The sequence below is a fragment of the Idiotropiscis lumnitzeri genome, chromosome 5 (assembly GCF_059441095.1).
Source record: "Idiotropiscis lumnitzeri isolate Australia: NSW breed Sydney's pygmy pipehorse chromosome 5, RoL_Ilum_1.0, whole genome shotgun sequence".
In the NCBI taxonomy this organism is placed as follows: domain Eukaryota; kingdom Metazoa; phylum Chordata; class Actinopteri; order Syngnathiformes; family Syngnathidae; genus Idiotropiscis; species Idiotropiscis lumnitzeri.
Genome location: NC_142395.1, coordinates 25,337,492 through 25,357,567, shown reverse-complemented (window position 1 = coordinate 25,357,567; position 20,076 = coordinate 25,337,492). Strand labels below are relative to the sequence as shown.

The 20,076-nt window shown below is 39.9% G+C and overlaps 1 protein-coding gene across 2 annotated transcripts in view; it reads right to left on the bottom strand.

Annotated features, from left to right (window-relative positions):
• Positions 1 to 3,216: 3,216 nt before the first annotated feature.
• The window catches only part of tln2a (talin 2a), a 71,634-nt gene continuing 54,774 nt past the window's right edge, over positions 3,217 to 20,076 (bottom strand). For both annotated transcript variants that reach the window (XM_088295877.1, XM_088295876.1), the window contains 18 exons: positions 19,971 to 20,072; positions 19,164 to 19,334; positions 18,466 to 18,612; positions 16,333 to 16,434; positions 16,119 to 16,238; positions 15,891 to 16,037; positions 14,449 to 14,615; positions 13,048 to 13,231; positions 12,838 to 12,963; positions 12,032 to 12,148; positions 11,543 to 11,728; positions 11,368 to 11,475; positions 10,597 to 10,702; positions 9,514 to 9,638; positions 7,168 to 7,356; positions 6,910 to 7,092; positions 6,637 to 6,762; positions 3,217 to 5,652 (listed from right to left, as the gene is read on the bottom strand). In XM_088295877.1, coding sequence (XP_088152003.1) covers positions 5,524 to 5,652; positions 6,637 to 6,762; positions 6,910 to 7,092; positions 7,168 to 7,356; positions 9,514 to 9,638; positions 10,597 to 10,702; positions 11,368 to 11,475; positions 11,543 to 11,728; positions 12,032 to 12,148; positions 12,838 to 12,963; positions 13,048 to 13,231; positions 14,449 to 14,615; positions 15,891 to 16,037; positions 16,119 to 16,238; positions 16,333 to 16,434; positions 18,466 to 18,612; positions 19,164 to 19,334; positions 19,971 to 20,072 — 2,535 coding nt within the window. In that variant the 3' untranslated portion in view covers positions 3,217 to 5,523. The remainder of the gene's footprint in view (positions 5,653 to 6,636; positions 6,763 to 6,909; positions 7,093 to 7,167; positions 7,357 to 9,513; positions 9,639 to 10,596; positions 10,703 to 11,367; positions 11,476 to 11,542; positions 11,729 to 12,031; positions 12,149 to 12,837; positions 12,964 to 13,047; positions 13,232 to 14,448; positions 14,616 to 15,890; positions 16,038 to 16,118; positions 16,239 to 16,332; positions 16,435 to 18,465; positions 18,613 to 19,163; positions 19,335 to 19,970; positions 20,073 to 20,076) is intronic.

The window sequence follows — 20,076 nt, the reverse complement described above, 5'->3', positions numbered from 1 at the left end:
TTTTGGACACGACTGCAGCTGCTTGCTGCGGCAGGAGCTCTATCTTTTTTTTCTGCGAAAGTCTTCTCTGATTCGCTCCTCCGAGACATTTGACCACTTGTGTGTCCATAAATGGGGGACGGATGTCAGTCAAGCAACCCATCGCTTCCTCCCTCCTTTCGTGCGCCATCAACACATTCGGCCCTATTTCCATCACCGTCCATGCAGCAAGCAATTAGTCGCCCTGTTTGTGACATCACCGCTTGCTTCGCTGTGATTTCATACGGTTAATTCAGTTTCCATAAATATATAGGACATAGGCTATAGTTAAACACTTTACTTTATATACTCCTTATAACGTTCCCAGTGCTTCTTTGAGTGTCAGAATGTGACACAATTAGAATGATTTTTTTTGAGTGACTTTAAGGCATTACTTTGCTTTGAAAAAATAAGAAATTATTAATGATGAATTACATTATTGATGATGTATCAATACATTAGAATCAGGTACGGGGTGTTCGATTGCATAGTTTAGTTTTTTTTGTTCTAATTCTAAAACAGTAAACTAAGTTTTGATTGACTTTTGTTATTTTATTCTCTTTTGAAATATATGCTAATTTATTTGTAACAAATTACTTATTATATTATTAATATATAAATTATAATAAATATAGACGTTTGTGATTGGATGCTTTATTCTATTCTTCATTTTGATATGAAAAACCTTTGACAGCCTTTTAAGATTATATTCCCTTTTGAAAAATTGGTAAATATTTCTCAACTGTTTTTTAATTATTAATATATACTAAGATTGGTGTTACAACGTTTAACTGATTAATTCATTTTGACATACCACTATTATTATTACTATTATTATTATTATTATTATTATTATAATGTACTGCATCAAACTGAGCATTGTCTTTTTGATACAACTAATAAATTAATTACAATGTATCTATCTATCTGTCCATATTTTTCTACAGTATCTAGTATACTGTATCCATCTATCTGTCAACTCTCGCATTAGGCAGTCAAAAGAAATGAAGTCATGTCTGAGTATCTCGTGCATGTGAGCTATTCATGCAAAGCAAATCTATCTGATTAAATAAGCCTCGTGTGGAAGTTACTCTCCCTCTGAGCAGGGTGTCAGGTTAGCTTGTGGAACTTTGTGTTTGTCTTCCAGGGATCATTTGGGAAGCTCATGGCTTGCATACTTAACATCCTGGCTACTATCAGATGGGCTTTGCTCTCCTCATAGAGGATCATCATCCAGCATGGCCTAGTGGCTCTCTGTTGGAGAGTCACAGCTCTTTAATTGGCCACCCTGGATCGAGTGGCTTTTGGCTTTTCAACAACCCACCCCTGACTCACCCCCCCCCCCCCCCCCGCACCCCCTCACCTAAGGCCCATTTGATAGTTCACAGGGTCACTGGCACCATTGCAGCTGTCTCGCACACACCCACACACGCACACACACACACCCACACACGCACATACACGTACACTCACAGCCTGGGTGAAGGCTGCATGGTGAGGGGACAGGAGTTTTACACAACATTCAAGTGCTGTGATGGGTAAATATTTTTGGAGTGTCACTGCTTGCAAAGCACATGTTCAACTTGGTCCAAGTTGGTAGCCTCCATTTCCACGTTCAACTTTAAGAATAGGGGCGTCAGATCTTTTTTTTTTTTAGTTTAGTGTGAAGGCAACCACAGTCAGCTAGAACGCTCTGACAACTACTAACAATAGTATCCACAAATGCATGACAACCATGTACAGAAGTCCAAGGTTCAAACAGAAAATCACATTCATGGTACATTATATTCTCTCAGAGAAAATGGACAACCAAAATGTTTTTCACTAGGTCATCATACGTGATGTTGCACGCGAATGAATGGTGAGAATTCCAAATTGCACCTTTTGGATGACCGTTGTGTTCTGAAGCAAGGGCATCTATTGCACATGTCAAACTATGGATTCTATTGGGTTTAAGTCTGGGTTCTGAATAGAGGGTAAGAAAAACAACATCATTTGTGTCAAGCCTTTCCACCTATCAAGGTATAAAAAGTGCTTCACATTGACATCTCATTCCCCTACTGATGACGCAGCCGCTGGAGCTCCTGGGGGTTTGGTTTAACGCTCAAGGACACTTTGACATAGTTGCAAGGTCGGAATCCCAAAACCTTTGGGTTGGGAAACAACCACTCTTCTAGTGAACCACGCCATCTATGTGAAAGCAATACATTGGTCTCCACATTCCAAAAACATGTCTGTTGGTTTGTTGAAGACTAAATTGTACATGGTTGCAAGTGTGGATGTGATTGGTTGGCTGTCTGTAGGTGGCCTGTGATTGGCTGGTGACCTGTGATGGGTTTGCCCACCTTTCGCCGGAATTCATCTTCAGCTCACGTGACCCTAATGAGGCTAACACAAAATAATATAAATATAAATTTTAATATATTTAAATAGTAATGTTTATATTAATATGACCATTGATAATAATACTAATATCATTAATATTACCATTAATATTAATATCACTAATATTACCATTAATAATAATAATAATCATAATAGTAATAATGTGGTTGGTTGGCTGCACATAATTGATTGTTATGACGAATTACCTTACAAATAAATGAAAAAAAAAACTTTAACCTCTCTGAATTTTATCAGTTAATTTTAGGACCACATGAAGTGTTTTTCAGTAAAAACTCTCTCTTATATATACGGGAATTGCCTTCTCACATGAAAAAATGTAAAACATTTTAAGATCCAATTTCAGTAGTTTTGTAGTAATGGAAGGCGCCCATAAGAAGAAATGCAGTAAAAGCGATTCCATCTCTAAAAGGAGTACATGAAGCAGCTGGTGTGGGCCATAATTGATGTCGCCTCCTCAAATTTTAGTGGCGGACGAATTTAGCATGGCTGTCAATGGACAGGCAGGCTTGCGTACAGCTTCAGGTTTACTGCTGACTCAGAAATGCCATCTTGTTCTGACACCAAACAACATAGGCACACTCAAGAGCGCTGCTTGGTGGCTGAACATAACACAACTTCTGTTCTCCAATCGGGAATGAATTAGAGTGACAAGCAAAATAACAGAGTTTACACAATTTACAGCACATGCCAAAATGTGCAGAAAGCTTCCACAGCTTCAACGTTATCACTCTACAGTGGACACACCGTGCAACACAGTAAATTACTTTGTAAATCATAATGCTCACACATGGGGCCGTTGACACAATGCAACACTTTATTTCCAGTAAATACAAAAAAATAATTTTATTGTGGCCGGATAAATATCTTATATATGTCATCTTTACCATCTATTTGTTAAGGGCAACACATACAACATTTGCAAAACGTCTCACAACATCCTAATGGAGACAAATGTTTAATGTCACAGAACGTTTTATAGCCTATTCATTCATAAAATACCATTGCAGGAAAGGGGGCGTAGGGTTGACTGACAAATCCAGTTTGTTATTGGTTTTAAAGCCAGAGAGTGCATGCCAGACAATTGCCAGATCTAGTCGTCATAAAGGTCATCTGGAAAAAAAGGCCTGCAGTGAAACAGTATTAGCATCTCTCAAGAATGCCCTTAAATGAGTCAGAAGGATGAGAGAAATCATGAAAATGCAGCAGACCAGTTTGATAAAAGGTCTTACGTGTGAGAAATTGAAACATGATGAACAAGCAGTATTACCATGCCCAAAAAGGCCTTACGCTAGGTGCTTGATGAAGTGTAGTGAACCAGTTATATCATTGCCATTAGAGAGAAAAAAAACAAACAAACGTAAGAATGAGAGAAAAATCATGGAAAAGCAGTGAACCACCGCTACCGTCTCCCAAAAATTCTTTAAATGAGATCTCAAGACAATACAGTGACCAGTTACATCATCCCCTGAAAAGTAGTGATGGCTAAATGAAGCTTCAAATCTGCTTCATGAACCAGTTGTAGTATTTTTGGACTCCAGTAGTTGGCACTCTCTGTTCAACATTAGGCTAAAAGCACACTGACTTGCCATTTTTTTAAACTCTTTATTTAAAGCAACAGTGCCATCTACAGGACTCAAAAATACTACAACTGGTTCATGAAGCAAATTTGAAGCTTCATTTTCCCATCACTAGTGAAAAGGCCTTTAAAATGTGCCGTAGTAAATGTGGTAAAAATGCAGTGAGCAAGTTAGAGTACGTCACACTGAAAGATTTCATACGAGGCAAAATGATGAAAACCTTCATGAAAACACAGTGAACCAGTTTGATCATCCCCTTTAAAGGTTCATTAAATGTCATGATGAGAGACTTAATTCTTCACTTGGACGATGTTAACACCCACGACGACGACAAATGAGAACCTCCACTGCCAAAAATGTGCTTGTCCTTCCACTCACACACCACTGTAGACGTTGTCAAGATTACGGACTAAGGCACTAATAATAATAATAATAATAACAACACTATGAGCGCACACACACGTGTGATTCTCACTCATACACACAATAGAAAGACCAACATCCAAAAATGTCCATTTTAAGTTATGTATTTGTGCATCTATATAGAGTCGAACCTTTATGGTATGATGCACTTGAAGCCATGCACAAACCCGAACATACACTCGACATGTATGTTATGTTGTAACATAGGCCGTAAAGTAAGGCGAAAACTACAATCACATTTTGGTAAACAAAGGGCTCATCTATTGCAGGTAGTATATTTATAAAGCCGCTCCCTTCAGTTAAAAAAAAAATCTATTCATTCTGCAGAATTGTGCTTGATTACTGTCAAGATGCCTTCTCTCATTAAGTCAATTTATTATTTGTAAAACTATTTTTTTTAAATGAACACGTGATACTTCAAAGTCAGCGAATCTAATACAGGTCAAATTATTTCACGGTGGAAGCGAAAATAAACATTTTTATTGATTATTATTGGTACTTCGCATTGATCGACACAGGACACCGACCCGGCCCTCTACAGCACCATCCTTGTTATTGCATCAGATTCATTTCCCCCCCCAAGTGTGGAAAGGTGTAAGATTTCCGCGAATAAAAAAACCCTCAAATTAAAAATAAATATTCCGTCCATGGTCTCTATAAGTCACCATTGCGTCGGAGAGACGGCACACTGTCGATTGAAGGTCTAAGATGAACATGCAGATCATTGCGCATGTAGAAAAGTCGAACACAAAAATATCCATGAGTCAAATTTACATTGATAAATCTGTCAAACCATCCTTGGTCGATGGGGTCACATGACTTCCAATGGCCAATAAAAAGAAATTCACACAACATGGACGCGTCTCAATGCGGGTAAACAATCATTTGGGGACGAAACATTTCACACGGTCACATTCGGTTTGAGATCAGTCGAAGTAGTTGCGTTGTTGTACAAGGAGACACAGTCGTGATTGATATATATTTTTTTGTTGTCCCAAAAGTCTTTGTTTTGAAGACTACAGTGAACTGTTTGCTTCCAACAAGTCTCACAGCAGAGGAGACATTTCAAATGCACTGTAAGTCGGTTTGTGTGCTTGTTTTAGTTGTTGTCCTCGCGCAGTTCGCTCGGCAAGAACTTGTACTGCTGCTGTCGGATCTGAGCCAGCTTCTTGCGGGCTTCCTCCAGCTCACGCTCCTTCCTCAGCATCTCCTCCTGAGCAGCGATGATCTGCATGGAAGACAACCAAGAGAATAAATAATTCCTGTGTCTGCAGGTTGATTTTCCCTTTTTTTCCCAATTGAATATTTCTTTTTTTATTATTTATAAGGGAACATTTTATACAATTAATTATTTATTCTTTAATGAAATTATTTGATATATTTAATTAAATTATTTGTTATATATTGCACTGAAGAGGGGAGCTCTCCAATCTCGAGTACAATGACACAAGGGCATTCTGATTTGGATTCTATTCATAAAAATTAAGGAAGGTATAAAAATACAGAGAAAAAAAACAACTAAATATGATATTCCATATTTTTGCATTATGCGTAAAGTAATGAAGGAGAAAGGTACAAAATATATATATTTTAAAAAATTGGGGATATAAATATCGCTTTTTTATTCAGAGCAAAAATCTGAAAAAAAAATACAAAATACCAAAAACATCGAAATAGATGAGTGTCAGCAATGTGTCTGCTTTTTCACAGCTAAATTAAGAAAAATGTTTAGGTTATGAAAAAAAAATAAGACTTCTCCACTGGCACTGAGTTGGCAGTCGTGACCAACTCCAATCAGCAGATGGTGAAAAAATTGCTGCTGATGCTCACTTTGAAATGTGTACTACCGCCACCTAGAGGAATTAGATGGAACAGCACGCCCTCTGTTGTTTAAATGGTTTTTGTCGCTGTTGTTTTTTCAGCCTTGGAATATACTACTAATACTATCACTAATATTTTTAAAAATGCAATTATCCACAACAGCAAAAACAGCAATTTGACAAATTGCTCAAATCTGACTATGTTCCAAAACCCATTACAAACAAAATGATTCCAGAGTACAGTAGGAGTGTTAAACAAGGAAACCTTTGACTTCTATTAACGTTAGATTGATACTCAGTCAAATAGCTTGGATCACTTTACACTGATAAATACTGACACCACAAAAACCGTCCTGGGACCTTTAATTGAGTGAGTGTTTTTGGTTGTTTACCTGCGCAATCCCTCCCACAAATTTAGTCTTGACCACCACGCTGTCTTCGTCGGCTTTGTCAAACGCTGCCTTTTGAGCGGCTCGAACCAGGTTGTCGGACGCTTTCTTCACTGCATTGCCAGCAATCTGGTTGAACATCCAATGGGAGATGAGACCACCACGAGATACAGAAATGTTTCACGCTAACATTCCATTGAGGGGATGAGAAGCATTACGTGTAATTTAATATGTGTAACATTGATGCCGCAGAAGACATCGATCTAAAACGCATACCTGTAGTCTCCTCATGGCCTCAGAGTCTTGGTCAGCCTTAACCTTGCAGGCCACCAGCAGCTGTGCAGTGGAGGCGGCCACCTGCTTGGCCGAAGAGATGAGCTTCTCCTCGCTGGCGTGGCCTTGCACGGACGCATTGGCCGCTTCGCACAGGTTACTCGTGGCGGCCGCCACCATTCGTGCCTGAGAGGAGGCGTGGCACATCTCATCAGCCGTCCGTCAACAGCGTCAAACTTATCAAACGTCCGTCGTACTCACAGCTGAGATGAGCCCCTGGGACCACTGTCCGTCGTCTACGGCGTTGGCCGGGATGGAGCCCACTTTGCCCTGAGCCACCAGCTCCCTCTGGGCAGCTGAGGCGGATTTGACCAGGGCGCTGGTGGCAGCGGCGATGGACTTTGCCGCTTCCAGGATCTGCTCCTCGAAGTTTAACGTTTCGTCGGCCAACTGAGAGAAAAGAACAACAACGCGTGCGCCCATTAAACTTCAAACAGTATTTATACGGGCATATTGTACATATGGCACCGAAAAAGGGATCTTTAGGGACATAATTCAGGATTATCACTCACGTCAGACAACCTCTCATTCATAGTGGACCAGTCTTAGTGTCTTGTTGTTTGTCAAATAGTTTTTTGTCAAGTTTTCAAAATAAAACAAAAAAGTTCCAAGGGCATTTTTCTTACGTTATCAGCAAATAATGCAGGATAATAATGTCAAGCATTACAGAAAGTGGGGCTTGATAAATGCATGCAATTTGCTGGAACCAAATTTTGATTTTTGTTTGTTAGCAAACAGAAGTACACTAAACAATGTACATTGAATGCTTTCTGGGGAAATTTTGTTGGATTTTAGCCATTTTTTTTTGAGTGAAGATGGTTGAGAATTTACCTCAAATATTCTAATTTGAATTTTTATTTTTAAACCTTTTTTTAAATAAATATTTTACCAGTAGTATATTTCCTCTTAGTTTTTCCATCACTTTCAAAAAAAGTATTTAATTAAATTCACAAAGTCACACACTATTATTGACATTTATTTTATTTTATTTAATTTTTTTTCCTTAAGCTTCAAGCTATAGTATTCATCTTAACGACAGTGTAAGTCCTAAATTATTTTCTTGTTGTTTCGTTTATTTTCCTTCATTTTAGTGAATCATCCATGAATCTAAACTGCAAAGCTGTGGACCTAGGTGCTGATCCAAATAGGCTCGATTTGACTCTGAAGGAAATCTGCACTCACGACAAACCAACGCTGAAGAATCTGAATTGTGCAGTGACTGGCTGCAGGAACTACTTATCATATTGCATTGAAGTGACGTGCGTGGATTATGAACACACGTGACCTTTTGCTGACAAACACACATACACACACCACACCACAAGTCTGTAGACAGAGCGGGACACTGTAGGAATATGTTTGATATATAGTTGGGACTGAATAACAACCTAATATATCAAACATATCAGACAGAGCCCTGCAGAGGAGGCCTCCGGAGGCGGGGGCAGGCAGGGTAAGGACACAAGGAGAGAGTTGGGGGAGGGGGTTAAAGGTTAGGGATTGATTTGGTGTGGGATTTAAAAAGAGCATTTTGCTCAGTTTACCACAGACGAAAGACGGGGATTGAGGTTGAAACATGGAAGGAGCGAATAGGGCCAAATCATGGGAGGGAAGATGAACTAATGAATTGTGTCATAAAAAAAAAAAATAGGAGGAGCCGATGTTTAAAGGTTGACAGGCAGGATTCAAGGATTGGCAAAAGGACCGATACATAGGCGGGCTGAGAAAATAATTTATAAAAATATTTCTGAATCTAATAATAAGTCGTTCGGAAATAAAATGTTGGAAGGGCTTAACTGGAGTTACATCGATTGTTTGGGGGACTTTTGCACCTCCTAGCCCCGGTTTAGTGCGATACTTGTTGGTTGGGAGTTGGTAGGAAAAATATCGACAGAGAGGAGACAACAAAAGACAACATCCACTTCTGAAAATTCGCATTTGTCAACATCGTTACACTTTAGCACCCACAATTTAAACACATTTATCTGGATTTTCATATAGACAAAAAAATGGCACTTGACAATATTTTAGTTAATGGTTAAATGTTAGGTAAGCCCCCTTTTTTTTATTCTTTGGCTTTCAACCCAAATTGAGACTGTTCTGTTGTTTTCTGTATTTGAGTTAGTATCTTTAATTCCTATTGTACTTTAATGCTTTCACAGTCTTCGTTATTAAATTATTGCAATTCTGTCTCCCTCTGTTGGTCATTTTTGGTATTTGTTTCTTTGGACGGGTTGGAAATAAATACCTCGTGGTGTTCTTTTACAAACCTTGCGAACAAATCCGAATTTGATTATAAATAAATACATAAATAAATTTTAAAATAATAATAATATATATATATATATATATATATATACACTTATGTATTTTATATTATTATATATATATATATTTTTTATTCATTACATTTTGCATTGACAGCAACAGTGCAGAATATTTACATTGGAGGTTGGTCTAATACATTTGTAAAGCACAATACCCTTTTTTTTCTGTTCAACAACTTCCAGTTGTCACAAAAAAAATTTTTCGCATGTGATGTCTCACCTTGGGCTTGGCTCGAGGTTTGAGTTGCTCCAGCTTCTTTGCGGCCGCCTCAATGGATGCCGCTGCCCCGAGCAGCTCTGTCTCCGCAATCACCGTCGGGTCCTCTGGGTCCACCCACTCGGAACCTGAATCCAGCCACAAGAACATGCCGGTTACAAATGGCGCTTGCGGAAAAAGCTTCAACGGGTCGCCGGGGTCATGCCTCACGACAACAGAGCATCGACTCATTCACACATTCATCGGGTGCCACATTAACAACACGCATGAAGTGATGTGGGTGCCTAAAACAAAGCGGGTTGGGCAGTGACGACTCCGTGCAGCTGCTGGATTTGGAGACGGGATGAAAAAATGAAGCCATTAGTGGGCAAAAGATGAAAAAAAAAATGGTCAAGCACTTGGTGAAAACAGTCACGGTACAGAGAACAATGCTAACTTACCTCCATCTGTGGTGACAAAACAAAGGGAGGAAGACAGGAGGGTTAAAAAATGTCTCAGGGAATTAAGCAAGTTGTTAAAATCAACTATTAGTCATGTGGTCTGTAACACAGATGTGTTAATTTGTACAAACAACCACAAGGTACCTCATGAACATAAGTCCAAAAGAGTATTAGGGCTGGAGAGAAAAGCAATAGAGTCACGGGAATCTTTTCAGAACAAGCTTAAACGGATTAGATCGTGTCTTTGGTGAAGCAGCATGTGACTCATTTTTCAATGTTATTTTTGCACTTTAATTTAAAATGTAAACAATTAGATGCCGTGATCATAAGACTCTTAATCTTTAGGCAGTTGCCATGGTGGTTGGAGGACGTATACTGTACTGCATTTTGTGGGTCTGCTATATGCAAACTCTCCTCTTCCTTTTAAGGTACAAACTAGAAAAACAACAATTACAAAAATGGCCTAAAAATCTTATTTTATTATGTATAATAAATTTGATTTGTTTGACAATTGTTTCCATTTATAATTTTTTTTTGTTTGATATTTCCCCCCTCCAAAAATAATTTGAATAATCGTGATTTCAATTTTTACTAAAATAATCGTGAATAATCTTTTTTCATAAGCGAAATATTATATAAATATTACCTTTCATGGCCTCGGCAGACTGGATGAGTTCTGTAACGGCTCCTGCCACTCGTTTTGAACACGCAGCCAGCTGCTGCTTCTGCTCAGGAGTAGGCCTCTGCAACACCTAGACGCAAAATAAAAGTGACCTTTACTAGAAATATGCCAAAAGCGAGTGTACTCTAATGCAAGAGTTGCTTCAGAAATTCAGCCCACATTGCTATTTGCCACGGATAAGGACTGAGCCGTGTCGCGAAAAGCAAAAAAGAACAAAAGAAAAAAAAAAAAAAAAAAAAAAACACAAAAACAAATGTTTCAAGTCCGCAGGAAAAAAAACCCCATTCATGTCACCCTCTCAGTTGAGATGAGTCACTTGAGCTAGTGATGGCTAAATGAAGCTTCAAATGTGCTTCATGAACCAGTTGTAGTATTTTGGGACTCCAGTAGATGGCACTCTCAGTTCAACATTGGGCTGAAAGCACACTGACGTGCCATTTTTTTAAACCCTTTATGTAAAGCAACAGTGCCATCTACAGGACTCAAAAATACAGCAGCTGGTTCAGGAAGCAAATTTTAAGCTTCATTTTCCCATCACTAACTTGAGCGTTTCTTGGCACCAAGACAGCACTTTGGCGCCTTCTTGTGGCTTCTTAGGCACTTTCAGAGAGCTAAAAAGAGCAACTAGCTGAGTTTTTTAGCAAATGGTCATAAATACGAGTGGAAATTTCTATACTGTATAAAGCCAAATCTATCTATCTAACTAAAATAATCTGCAACATAAAAACCACCCACCATGAGAACTTGCTCGAGCAGATCAATGTACCCAGAGGTGCACTCGGATCCAAATCTCAGTGCCCTGTTCTTCACTTCTTCGTTGACATCAGGATGGTAAGCCGCTTGCTGCGTAACACAACATGAATATTGTAGAGGCGAACGCTTTCAAGGTCATCGGGTGAACTATAAGAACCTTGCAGCTGGCGAGCATGTCGGAAATGGCCTTGCGGCTCAGATTGGCTGTGTGGATGATGTCCTCCTGTCGGGCCGAGTTGGCGGCGGCCACCGCCTTCGCCGTCGCCATGGTGATGCCCTTGGTTATGCGGATGAATTCTTCGGGCGTGGTTGTTTTGCTCGGAGGTTCCCGGGACTGGAACAACTGCGGATGGCGACGAAAACATGAGACTTCATGGAACTTTTTACAAATGTAAACAAAATTCAGTCACCTTTAAAACAAGATAGAACCCAAGATATTAAATTTATTCATTTGTCCAAGTCACAACTTAATTAACAGCGTCCGAGTAACGTGAGAAAACCATTTATCATTTGTCTGAAGAGTGTAAAAAAAATTAGGGAGAAGGGAATGTATGAAATATTCTGAACATGCCATCCGTGTTAATTATTTCTGCTGATTTGAGCATTTAATGACATTGCAGGTGCGCGTCAGCCAAGGTTCTCTCACCGCCATTTCCTGTTTGATGCACTCGACGGTGGCCTCCAGCGCTCGGGTGCCTCGCGTGGCCTCGTCCTCTACGGCCTTCACCGTCTTCAGCAGGGACGTCACATTGGTCACCATCACCTGGAAGCAATAATTATTAATCGTTCACGGTCCTTGCGCTGCTCCCCACCAAAACAGAATAATAACAGAAATTATATTTAGTTAGGCAATAACTATGGATGCAGATTTATATCAAACGTCCAAGGGTGGTGATGCAAAATTAATTTCATTATTTTATTACTTCTCTTCTTGGTTTGTGCAAGACATATTGTAGTACCCTATAATGAACAACAGGGGGTGCACAAGAACCATATGATATGTCGACGAACATATCCATAAAGGATTGTTTGACTATATTCCCTTACACAACATAATTTGTATATTTGATTACGTTAAAAACATTCCACAGAATTTGCTTATTGACCCATGTGAATTAGGTCACTTACAAAAGTGAGGTTGTGTTCCCCTTCAAAGGAGAAGAAAAGAATGTTTGGTGTGAGCCTCGCTCATAGTTAAACACAAGATGATGCGTAGTAAAGTTAAACAGAAATTGCAGATTGGACAAAAATTCGGACTTGACGGCTTCAGGACGGCATGGCAGCTTTAGAGTGCCTCGTTGTCCCGGCATTGAACTACATCTACTTCAACTGTTTCTGCTTGTTTTGTGTATTTCCATCTCCATTACCGTCACCTCTCGGCAAAGGTCAGCCATGACCCTAATGATGAGGTGAAGTGTTTTAGAAAACGGATGCATGAATTGATCCCCGCACCTTGGCCGCGCCCTTCAGCTGGTACATGGACGGGTCATCTGCCGCTTTGCCGGCGGCACACTTGGTGGCGCTGATGAGCTCGGACAGTGCCTTGGCGACATCTTTGACAGCATTTATCAGAACCACCTGGAGTTCAAATAAACAGTTCATGAGATAATGAGGCACTAAGTGATGTGAAGTCATGTTGCTATGACAACTAAACTGATCGACCTGTGTCTCTGGATCATCTGAACCAATGCTGGCTGCGCCGAGTTTGACCACGTCAGTGAGCTGGGTGATGGTTTTGGCAGAGGACTGGGCAGCCTGCGCCAACTTGTCCTGGCCAGAAGCGGCACCTGACACCAACATCTTTGTGTCCTCCACCAGAGCTTTGGCCGTCTTCAGAATGTTTTCTCTGAGAACGAGAGCGTAACATGGTAGAGATCGCAGCCGCAGGGCGGGGGACTGACTGGCAAAAAAGGGTCAAGTACCCAGCTCTCTGATTCACTTGCACTTAGAGTATTTATTTTTTGTCTTACAGTGTGTTTACTTATGCCATTTTATTTATTTATTTTTAAACAGCTGTTGTTTTGTATGAAGGAAGACTTCATTGCATAGTGTAAAAAACAAATACATTTGATCACTTAATTGTTGATTTTAATCGGTTATTTTAAATATTAAATAAGTGTTTTTCAACTATGATTTGACAGAATAGTGTAAATCCATTATTATGAACTGGCAACAAAAAATATTGGCGGGGGGGATACATCTTACGCATTCAAATTTGCCTTTAATGCAGGTGTGGGAAAACTACGGCCCGGGGGCCACATGCGGCCCGTTAAATGTTTTAATCCGGCCCGCCGAACTTTTAAAAATTAAATGACTAAACCTTGTTCATGTTTTATTTTCTAAATATTGTAGTTTTTCCAAAAACATATTGTTGTAATGCTTTTGTTCACTTTTATATAAAATTTTATCACACTCCATCTATCTGCTCCTGGTCCGGCCCCTCTGTTAAATTTTAGAACCCATTGTGGCCTGCCAATCAAAAAGTTTGCCCACCTCTGCATTAATGTACGGGGAATATGCTTCACCAACACAAATGACAAAAAAAAAATGTCACAATTTTATTAACAATTTTATTATTAACTAAATGAAAAATGACTGATGGTGGAATTCAAGTTTATAGCAGACATTTCTGTTTGCTCGGACGAGCATTTCGACATAGGTTTTCGGTGTCTGAACCAATGCAGAAATAAAATGCGTGTAAAGTGAAAGATCAAAAACCTGAGGGGTTTCTGTGCGTTTTTAACTTTCATTCCGCTTGATGGACGTAATGAACAATTTCCCCCCCAAAATTATGATTTCAATCTTGGATGATCTTTGCGGTCAAGGCGTCAAATAATACACTTTTTTTCTCCTTTTGGAGCCACGGTGAGAAATCTTGATGAGACGACTTCAGAACAGTGAAAGATGTGCTACTTCATCTTTCAAAGCCTGACGGTAATTTCTACTTTCTGACAGAAGAAAACGATTTGCTCCCCTTTTGTCTGTACGCTACCAAAAGCCAGATTTCAAACTACAAACGTGAGAAATTCATATAGGCGAACGGACAGATTTGGCCACGCCCACCTGTGGTCGGCAAAGGACTCATCATTCTCAGCGTTGAGTGTGCCAGCGGAGGCGAACATGATGGTGGTGTCCAGATCGGCGATGATGCCCGATACGGCGCTCGCCGCTGTGATGCAGGCCTGCGTTCCCTTGTTGCCTGCTTGGAGAGCCGACAGCACCAAGGACACCTGAGGACGCACACAATGTGACAAGACGTGCATGTTTAATAGACAAGAGTCCGAATAATTAAGAATAAAATTCTGCTTTTGCACTATTTTATGCTCGGATCTTATTGGCTGCTGCTTGATGACGTCGCTTCCGTGCGACATACATCATGATGACCACAACTAGTGGTGGGAAAATGAAGCTTCAAATTTGCTTCATGAACCAGCTGTTATTTTTCAGTCCTCTAGATGGCACTGTTGGTTTAAAGTAAAGGGTTTTAAAAAAAAATGGCAATTCAGTGTGCTTTCAGCTTAATGTTGAACCGAGAGTGCCATCTACAGGAGTCCAAAAATACTACAACTGCTTCATGAAGCAGATTTGAAGCTTCATTTACCCATCACTAACTACAACTCCCAGACGACTGTGCACCTTCTTATTTTTACGGCCGTGCAGTAATATTGGAATTAATACATTTAAAATGAACCCCAAAGGCTTTTCTATTAAATTAATTGCCAAAGAGGAAAACAAAGGACATTCACGCTAGTTTGTTTTAGTTTTATAAACGTAAAATGTAGTTTGAGTTAGTTTTAGTTTTTTTTTAAAAGCATTTTATTTCGTTGACGAAAATGTTTTTTCAATTTTAGTTTGAATTATTTCGTTAGCTAAATACATAATAATGTGACATTGCTAATTATTTGGATTTCAGTTTAAAAATCCAAGCGTGATCATGCTCGATGGATTGCTCTTTGACCAATAGAAGCATGAAGACAAATGCAGAGTAATCTAATTTAATTCTAATAATAGACCATATGACGCATAGTTCAGTTTGACAATCCAGTTAACGATAATGCGACTCAAATGTAAATCTAGAAAACACGAGCTCACTGGCGAATATTGGGTTAGTGGTTGCAAGTAAATAAATCAAATCGCATGAATATGCACTCAATCAAAGTATATTCTTCAAGACCAGCCGTGAGCAAACTACGGCCCGGGGGCCACATGTGGTACGTTGAACGTTTTAATCCGGCCCACCGAACTTGAAAAAAATGAAATTAATAAACCGTGTTAATGTTTTATTTTCTAAATACTTTAGTTTTCCCAAGGCATATATTTCGTTGTAATGCTTTTGTTCGCTTTCATTTAAAATTAAATCTTTTTTTTTTTCTCCGATGCGGTCAGGTTACCAAAACACTCCATCCAGCTGCTCCTGGTCCGGCCCCTCTGTCAAATTTTAGAACCCATTGTGGCCCTCCAATCAGAAAGTTTGCCCACCCCTGTTTGTTCAAGACGATGCTAACCTTCTCTGTGACGGCTCGCGCGCAGTCGATGAGCTCTCGTTTGGTGAAGCCGTCGGAAGGAGTGATCTGCAGCGCCCCGGCCTTTTGCACCAGGAAGATGCAGCCGTGGCCCAGCTCCTGCACTCGGGTCTTGATTTGGAAGCCGATCTGTGGAAGACGTAACAGAGAAGCCGTTCATGACTGCCCGGTGTTTTTGCTTTATGATGTGCGCCGCGTCACCGCTCGCACCTCTTCAGGCTCGGCCGTGTGGGCGGCCATCCGTCCCTCGACGGCCAGCTGGCTGAAGTCGACCGTCACCTGAGAGGCCAGACATCCAAGCTCGTCTGGACATGTCACGGATTTAGTCATCTGGATCATGACATATTAAACTTTACAATTTCATACTATCTTCCCAAGATTTTATACTGTGTAACATTTGAAACCATCATGTGGTACAGTATACCATTTCCTGAGCAGTGACCGCAATAGCTTTGGAGTGTTTCACCATACTGGTCTGGTAATCCACGAATGAGCCTTCGGGCTCGGGCGGCGTTCCCTCATCAAGCTAAAAAAAAAAAAGACAAGAAACAAAAGTATACATTTTAGAATATGACAATAAAATAAAAATACAAATTACCATATTTTCCGGACTATAAACCGCTACTTTTTTGCTAAAAGTTTGAACCATACGGCTAATACAACAGTGCGGCTTTTCTGTGGATTTTTCTTTCACCAGTAGGGGTGCTCTATAGTTCAGAAATTAACCAATAAATAAATCTCGATTTTTTTTTTCTTCTTTTCTTGGGTCTGTTCTGTTTTAACCCTTATAAGTGGGTCAAAAATGACCCGGTGAGGTAATTTTCTTTCACCAGTAGGGGCGCTCTATAGTTCAGAAATAAATAAATAAATAATCTCGATTTTTTTTTTTCTTCTTCTCTTGGGTCTGTTCTGTTTTAATTAGCAAAGTTAAAAGGCACTGTTTTAAGAATCTATTCATGGACCTTTAAGTACATTCACAGTACAAAATAAAAAAAATCGTTCTGTACATGCATGACATTTTTTTAAACCCTTTACTTTAAACCAACAGTGCCATCTAGAGGACTCAAAAATATAACAGCTGGTTCATGACGCAAATTTGAAGCTTCATTTTCCCATCACTAATAAATTGACTTCGTATTTTTTGGCTGCTGTTTTACTAGCAACTCAGTTCAAATGGTCTGGGTAAATAACTTTGTAATGTTCATGCACGCAGTTCAGCATCTACAGCAGAATTAAATTTCACTTAAAATTACAACCATAATTTTTGTAATAGGATAGAAAAGTGAGACGTCAATTTAAGGAGGCATTTAGTTCTTTTAAGAAGACGGCAAATAATCCAAGCTAGGATATATACGGCACAACAGTGCAAATCATTATACTACTAATATTAAGAATAATGCAGAAGTAGATTAAATAAATACACAGATAAATTACAGCGCACATATACTTAAGCATATGGTGAGTATTTAATCACAGTTTTAAAAATAACCTTGCAATTAAAAAAAAACAAAAAACGTGGTTGCCAGATTGCACTGCATACATTACAGTGTCTGTTTTAAATTAACGCATCACGCAGAAGCCAGCAGAGAGAAAATGTCATCTGGGACAAGGAGCTGACGGCAGTCTGCAATATCACATGTACTTCATTTTCACTTAGCCTACTGCAAGGAATCTTGGAATCTGACATCTGTAAATAGTCTGAGCTGCAGTCGTTTGATACAAAATGACAGACAATTTAAAAGGAGATATATTATGTAATCATCTCAGCTGGCTGAGGATCGAGAGGCGCATTCGAGTGATGGACTACACTGAAATTCTAGATCAGAGCCGAAAGGTAAGCAGAGCTGCATTTTCGTTCAATGCGCAGATCAGCTTTTTCTTCTGATAAGCAATACATACTTTATTGCTTTATGAACTTGGCAATGCGGTGGGGGGGGCATGTCTGGTGATATGTGCTGCAAACACTGTACAGCAAGCTTAGTTTCCAAGTGCCACCGCCACGCAGGAAATTAGGATCCCCGCCATCCTGTTGGGTTTACGTGTGATTCATAGTTCACAGTTACTATTTTTTTTATTTTTATATTTTTAGATATGTGCCGCCATCTCTAGCGCCACTCCCAGTCACCATGGTAACGAATTCGGTACTCATCACTTGCAGGAGACAGATAAGCTAAGCAGAGAGTCCAAAAAGTAGGGATGTGCGAGAATCGGTGTCGGGCCGATACTCGCCTTATTTTAAGGTATCGGGTACTAGTGGAGGCTCCAGATACCAGCCTCAGATACTAAAGGCAACAAACTGGGGAAGTTTGATGCACTGGTGAATCATCATCTGCATCAAAAGAAAGGTCTGTGTTCACATTTTTGTCATGGTGTTTTCAGAAGTACTAGAGGTATTGGTACTCTGCATTGGTGTGTACTCAGAGTGAATACATGTACTAGTATAAGTCTGAAAAAAGTGGTATTGAACATCCCTCGGAAAAAGGCTACTCTTGGGGTCAAAATTGGAACACAAAGCAAAAAAAAAAAAAAGGTATGCCTTAAAGTAAACCGGATTTACCTTGGCCATGGCCTCCGCAATGGAATCCACCATTCCGCCGACCATTCCAACTTCACTGGCAGCCTCATTCAGCGTCACCATGATGTCATCGACCGCCTCCTTCATTAGCTGGGACGCCTCAGCGATGGCATCGTGCGTGTGGGATGCCTAAAAGTTGCCATGACAATGCAAAAATCATACACAAGCCACAAGGCCAAAGGAGGTCTATATTGTCTTGTAATTACATTTCGTTTATCCGCAGAGAACAGTAAGTTATGATAATGCAAAGGGAGCAGCAGATGTACTTCTCCTTTCGTTAGAATTTCCACGGGTTTGACTATTTATTTTCCTTTGTAATCTATTTCTTATATTGTAAAGAAACTTCATGGCTACGCCGAATTATTAGCAGGAGCACGAAACTAGCGTAACCTTAAACCAACAACTAGTGATGGGAAAATGAAGCTTCAAATTTACTTCATGACCCAGCTGTTGTATTTTTGAGCCCTCTAGATGGCACTGTTGGTTTTATAAAGGGTTTGATAAAAAAATGTCAAGTCAGTGTGCTTTCAGCCCAATGTTAAACAGAGAGTGCCATCTACAACAAAAATACTACAACTGCTTCATGAAGCAGATTTGAAGCTTCATTTACTCATCACTACCAACAACTACTACAACAACGAATAAGCTTGGTGGTAGACAACCACCAGTGAATATCTGACCTTGCGATTTCCTCCCCCTTCCTTGGCGGCGTACAGCATCTGCAGGGCGGACTCGGCCAGGGTCTTGGTCTGATCCAGGAAGGTCATCTGCTGTTGGTGGTCGTTCAGCTTGGATGCCACGCCCACTGCGGCCCTGATTAGCGGTTCAAAGTAGCCGGCCAGTTGGCTCACCTAAGGTCAAGGACAAGAAAAATAAATAAATAAATTTTAAAAAAAAAATCCAGATTTTTTTTTATGTACATTTATGGAAAGAAAAGCAATAATGTTGTCTTGGCAATGCCTCAAAACACAAAGCATCCATTCAGATTGGTCAGATGCCACCGCTGTACTCCTCTCAGCCACTAGGGGGAACACTCGCACGGCATCTAGGGATTAGTTGCCTTTTGAGCATGTATTTGATATCTAAGTCACATGATGAGTGAAAAAAATAGTGCACTGTCAAGAAATGTTCAAAATGGCCGTACTTATTTCTATATATAAATATTTGAAGTATAAATAAGATGCAAACGAGAGCAAAACATTCCCGGAACACACAGAAGCTGCTGTTGGCCACGGCTCCCGGCCAGACTCTCACGCAGACTTCCAAATGTCACATGTCACGCCACAGCCCCGCCTCTTTAAGGCACATATATGTATTATGACACATATGATATGAAACCTTTTTATTTTGTGTGTGTGTTCAATGACATATCCAATGGGTTCCCTGTATATCAATAAAATTGTATTATATTGTCCTACCACTTATGTCTTGCTTCACTGTTAAATCATTTCAGCAAAGTCATTAGTGTGTTGCCCTATATACTGTACCTTGTGTCCTAGTTGGGAAGCTTCACCTCTGGCAGCAGTGGAAACAGGGTCGATTAAGTGGCCAATTTCCTGCACGGAGGACGTCAGCTGCTCTTGCAGGGCCTGA